Source organism: Convolutriloba macropyga, chromosome 3 (genome assembly GCF_964194025.1).
Source record: "Convolutriloba macropyga chromosome 3, txConMacr16.3, whole genome shotgun sequence".
Lineage (NCBI taxonomy): Eukaryota > Metazoa > Xenacoelomorpha > Acoela > Convolutidae > Convolutriloba > Convolutriloba macropyga.
This window is the reverse complement of record NC_134470.1, coordinates 71,979,818-71,985,817: the sequence shown is the minus strand read 5'-3', so window position 1 is coordinate 71,985,817 and position 6,000 is coordinate 71,979,818. Positions and strand designations below refer to the sequence as shown.

Genomic DNA, 6,000 nt, shown 5'->3' with positions numbered 1-6,000 from the left:
AAAACATTAAATACCCTATCAACTTTTGAAAAGTTTCAATTGAATCAAGCATTAGCTAGCTCTTCGGGAGTAGCCGGCTCTTCGGGAAAGCTTAATGTTACGCATACATGTAATCGTTTGCATTAGAGGCCACCGGTAGAAGTGCAAAGTATGAATTCCCCCTTCCCTCCCCTCTGCAATTAACGCACTTAACATTTCGTATCAAACAGGAGGAAATGATACATGCATAAACTCCTCAAACTTATATTTCATCTGAAGCAAAGTAAGTAAGCAGTGCAAAAAATAAATTCATAAAAATTGATTGTGCATTGATTTGCATGAGATCCGTTGACAACACAGAGGATAGATAGTACGCTTATTCTCATTAATATCAATCTAAAGGAATAACAATAACATCAACAAAATAGAAATATAAGTGACCTTGTTTATAGTATTGCTTTTCTGAGTTCTAGATCCATGGCAGATCTTTGTTCACTACTAATTTATTTATTACCAGTTTTATAAAAAATAACGACAAAGATAAAAAGTAATTATTGCATTGAGGAGAAAATTGCGAGAATTTACAGAGAATGGAAAAATAAATTTGACATCTATAGATGCCTTCTCGCAAGAAGGACATCCGAATTCATAATCTAGAAACAAATAGACTAGTAGCAACCCTGTTTTGAGCGCCTGAATAAAATAGCTTCCGGTAATATAGAAAGATGCAGTAAGGTCCACAGTTAGCAAACTAAGAAGCTAAGCCTGATTTATATAATTTTTAGTCCATCAATATCAATAACAACATCAACAACAATGAAATCTAAACTATTATGAACTACTCTACTTTTTTAGATTCATTCAAACACAACAATTATACTGCTTTGGGCTAAACTGAGGTTTCTCCTTGGTCACCCCTCGGAGGAGGCGGAGGATTTGAATTGGGCGGCGCAGATGTCTGCGGTGTGAAACCCTGTTTGGGTGGTCGGGAGGGAGCGGCATTAACAGAGCCAGATGTAGCACCAGGGTTGCTTATATGTCTGGAAGCCGCAGGATGGAAACGACTTCGCAACGACTCGTCAATTTCTCTTCCGAGTGAACTTTCGTCATCTTCATCATCGTCTTCGGAGTCATCCGAGGAAAAGCTGTCATCGCGGACATTTGACGCACCAACTGGGTCGAAAGGAGTCCTGGATCCTTCCTTGTGCCTCGTCTGTGACTGATTGCGTGATTGGCTGGCACTAGACCCACCAGATGTGTTACTTCTAGCAGCTGATTTTAATTTGGCATTTCTTGTGGCATAATAGGACTGTAGTAAGTCTGGCGGAGGCTGTGATAGACTAGATGATGGCGTATGGCAACGATTGTTCATAAATTGATCAACTGGACCTTGCTTATTGGCTAGGTTAGAGCCACCAGGTGAAAACTGAGGTGAAGCGGCAACGTTACTTAGGAGTGGGTTGTAATTGGCTTTTCCATGGATGGGACCTTTATTTGGCTGCCCAAGAGGAGTTGGGGGTATAGATACAGGTGTATTTCGTCCAGCTAGCACACCAGTGTTGTAGGGTACCTGCTGTACCATTGTCAAGGGCGAACTCACGCCCATTCTGGTCGAATCATGCTCGCTTGAACTGTTCAAACTTGTCTGCTGTAGTTGCTGCTGCCAAGGTTGGATTCCATTTACTCCGTTTTCCGGCAGACTGTTTTGAGATCTATGATGCAACGATTGCAATTGCTGAGAAGTACTCGGATGCATCGCCTTGTCACCCGTGATTCCAACAAGTTCGTCATCAATTCCTCCTCGCACACTGCTTCCCGACATCGAACTAGCAGTTGTGTTTCTCATGTTAGCAGGGAATACAGTGCGACACTTATCGTGTGATCTCGCGTTGTTCGAGTTTTTGAACGGATCAATGGCGTTGTAAAATGCACCAGCATTGTTTCTTACGCAATCACTTGATATCGATTCCGAGAAAGTAAATGATGTCGTTTGATTCTGTAGAGATTGCTTCATAGACATGGCAGGATGGTAACTACTAGGATGCGAGCTTCCCCCTCCGTTCATTCCAGACTCCAAGCTCAAATACGAGTTATGATGCTTTAAGTACAGTGAATGGGTCACTTGAGAAGGTTTTGGGTAAGATGCGGTCTGCTTGCATGTTATAAAGGCAATGTAGCACTGCTTAACGTCTGACCGGAACAAGCAAAATTTGAGGAACAAAAACATTCCTAGCAATGTGCACGAAACGGCAAATAGCAGACTAATTTGAGCTTTGAAAGCGTTCACTCTATGATCAGGGTGAAAATCTGAGAATACGAGCAGAGCTGCCGTGAGCCAGGATGCGAAGAAAAGGATGAACAAGATGAGAGCTGATCGTAACTGTCGGCAGCAAGCACTGTCTGCTTTGACACTGAATGTTGCCGTCACATAATTATGCTGCACACCATTAGCTGAAGTATTTGTTTGTCTGGAGAATCGGTTGTTGTTAGTTTCAGTGTTAGCTGCGATAGACGGCGAAATTACAGAAGAGTGCATCGATTCGTTATCTGTCAATGCACTCAACTCCAATTCTCCATCCAGGTATAGGGGCCCGTTAGAGCACATGTTAGGGTGCGTGTGTTCAGTGGGGTTGAAACATTGCTGTCTCACTTCAAGTTTTCGAGGTAGTTTAGGAATGATTAGTAGAGTTTTGACCATGTATACAATGCACATAATGCAGCATAGTCCCACTGGGACGAAAGAAGTGATCGCAGCAATGGTTGGCGACATCCAGCACATACTATTGTTAGATGACATTGAAAATAGTCCTGAGGATGTCTGCCTCCCTTCAGTCTGTCGAGCGTAGAACTTGAGGCTGACGAGCGAGCTTGACAGACATACTATGAACGGAAGACCTGCAAAGGACAACATTACTACCATGAGAGGAAAAAATGACTCATACTGTTACAAAACACAATTAACTTAACAACTTAAATTAACTCACAATACAACTTCACAATTAACTTAATCATTTTAATCACGTTTCTTGATCAATTGCACCCAGCGAGCAGAGTAATTAAGAAGCGCGCTTTTAGAGAACATAAATTACATCATAAGAATGTCCATATATTTTTTAACGTAGTCACACAGTTAAAGCGCAAAAAACTTCTAAATCTCCAGAATTTTGCAGAAGAGCGAGACAGAATTTAAAAACGCTGACTCACCCCAACATAGAAGGTAGAACCGATAGACTGGATGAGTGAATTGCTTTTTATTAGAGCTCAGCGCAGATTGCCTTTTTGCCGCACCTCCTCCGCTGCCACCACCCCCACCACCAGTCCCTCCCGCATTACCCGAGCTATTGGTCACAGCCGCCCCCATCTGATTGTGCTGCAATTGCTGATGACCATGTTTCTCTTCAATTTTTTCAAATTGTCTGCACAGATTCCGGTTGAACAGAATGAGCCAGAGAGCTGCTGATAATAGAAAGTAGTCCAGAGCCACGAATACCAGAGAACATGCTAGATATGGAACTGCACGAGATTGTTGCTTCTGGAACAGGTAAGCGCTCTGGAGGTAAACCGGCGCACTGCTTTCTGGCATGTAAGAGTCCGATGTTTGGGAAAAAAGGTTACCGAACGCAAATAGAAGACACAAGAAGAAAATTGCGACACAGAAGTTGATCAGCACGTGAATGGATTTGACGGTTGCAAATATACAGCTGAAACAAATATCAATATCATTTTAGCCCATCAATTCAGCTTCAATTGAGCAAAGTTAAAATATAGCTGACTGATACACTTCTAAATCTCCAGCAGAATCAAATTGCCACAGGTAAATTGAAAACCCGAATAGGTTGGTTCGTTAGGTCACAGTGAAGACCCGATTGTGCGGTTGCAAAGGCAACTATCTCAAGTACTGGATCGTTTTGCTGAGAAGTACAGAGTTAGCTATCAACAATGAACATGAATTTTAAAACCAAAATTTGCCTTTTAAAATTTTACAATTCTGATAAAAACCAAAAACAAAGAGCAAAACTATAACTTAATAGAAAATGCGTAACTAAAGGATCAAAACGGCCAAACGAAAATTTTAATTAACTAATTTTTTTTGATTAAAAACTGCCGAGAAATCTTATCCTTCTATGAGATTAATCTATGCAACAGTAGAAACAGATTGAAATAACCCTGATTCACAACATTTTGAAGTCGGCATGTTACCGAAATCATATTCCCGCGCCATTTAAATGATTTTAAAAATTGAAATAAAGTAGAGCGTCATTTGCTAGTTCTTCCCAGCTTGAAAATACAAATCTCGTGAAATTAATTTTGATAAATTTTGTAATCTTTATCTGCGGAGTGATAAAGTAAAGGCCAAAACCGTCAATTGGAATGTCTACTTTGCATAGGCTTGTAATACACATAAGTAGTGTTTATCTTTGATGCCAAATTTGATAAAAACTGAAAAAACTATCTGATAAACTTTCTTCAAAAGTTGCGACTTCGGAACAGATATTGGCAAAAGACGTCGTTCAATAAAAATGGTTGGTTTGCTTTCAAGCGACTACGAATTAATAAAAACGGTATATTGTGAGACAAAAGATGAAAGGCTAATTAAAAAAAAATTTTAAAAAAGCCCTAGGAAAAGCTATCGCGGTAATTCACAACTGTTCTGGTAAAACCCATAAAGATTCTTCTGCTCAATCAGTGTTCCACGCAACTCCTAACAGAGCTATAGTAAACAATAATTTAAAAAGAACCACTAAAAACAAGAAAAATTGCAGATGTGTAATATTTATTTCAGTGAAAAGGGTCCTGAAAAACTTTGAAAAGTCAAATTACCTTAAAAAATAGCTCTGCATCAAATGGTGATCAAGAAAAACAATTGCAAGAAAGCTTAAGGCACAAAAAACAAAAAAACCGATAAAATGAGCCAAATTGGAATAAAATTAACGCAATTTCTTTAACAAACATACCCCAAAAAGTAATATCAATCAAATCGAAAGACCACTAAATCTGTCTCTTTCTGAATGATGCTCGATCAAAAACCACTCTCAATTCTCTGATTTTTATGTTCTGCGAATTGACTGCACAAAACAATTATTTTTACGCGCGCACATTTGTTTTTCTCTAAAACACATCCTCGAAAACTAGAAGTTGCAAATTAAAAAATAATCACCATTACTCCTTTTCGGGTCATAAAAAAGACGGCGAACAGAAAAACTGAAATCATTTGGAATGTAAAGAACCAAGAGAAGGTCAATAATAGCCAACGCTATCGCTTTGCGGATATAGATAATACAAAAGCCTTATCCCAGTTTCATTATTTGATTCTTTATACAATTTTCACAGTTCAAATTCAACGAATACTTTGAATATCTTCAATGTGCAAACGGTTCTTAGAAAAACAATTAAAACTCTAGCTCCTGAAGTTCAGGAATAATTGTTCCGACCCCCACTTTCGTGGGGAGGGAGGAACTGTATACCCAACAGGTCTTTTTGTTGTCAATTTTGGCCAATCGATATATTCATCGTAGAGAGTTGTGAGAGGTATCATTAGAAAGCACGTGCAACCTAGAAAATGGAATTAAAAAGACTTTCGAAATTGTTTTTTACAGGGAGTTATCGAGGTTTAAAGTTTTGTAAATATTTGAGAAATTTATTCACTTTTCGGTAACTTTTTGCTAAATTTGGCTGTTTTGCTATAAAAATTCAAAATATGTTAAAATTTATAACGTTAGGGTGTTATTGTTACCGTTAGAGATATAACAGCGGTGCTGAATTGTTCGATTGGAGGTTTTTTAGGCTAAAATTTCTGACGAAAATTTCAAGATTGTTTTTTTTTTCATCAAAAATGGCACTAAATAAGCTTCCTTGGTCCATTTTGTTAAAGTTTCCCGGAAGTAGAGACCTAGTTTTGCAAAATTAACTCACTGATCATACGAAATGCATCATTGTTTTTGATTTCTCAAATAGTTCACTTAACAATTGATCTCAATCAATCGCCATGATTTGGAACAATTGGGTCATTTTTGAAGCGCG

The 6,000-nt window shown here is 38.7% G+C and overlaps 1 protein-coding gene across 2 annotated transcripts in view; it reads right to left on the bottom strand.

The window, feature by feature from the left end:
- Positions 1–267: 267 nt before the first annotated feature.
- The window catches only part of LOC142336429 (uncharacterized), a 42,697-nt gene continuing 36,964 nt past the window's right edge, over positions 268–6,000 (bottom strand). For both annotated transcript variants that reach the window (XM_075385260.1, XM_075385261.1), the window contains 2 exons: positions 3,184–3,680; positions 268–2,874 (listed from right to left, as the gene is read on the bottom strand). In XM_075385260.1, the coding sequence (XP_075241375.1) occupies positions 869–2,874; positions 3,184–3,680 (2,503 nt within the window). In that variant the 3' untranslated portion in view covers positions 268–868. The remainder of the gene's footprint in view (positions 2,875–3,183; positions 3,681–6,000) is intronic.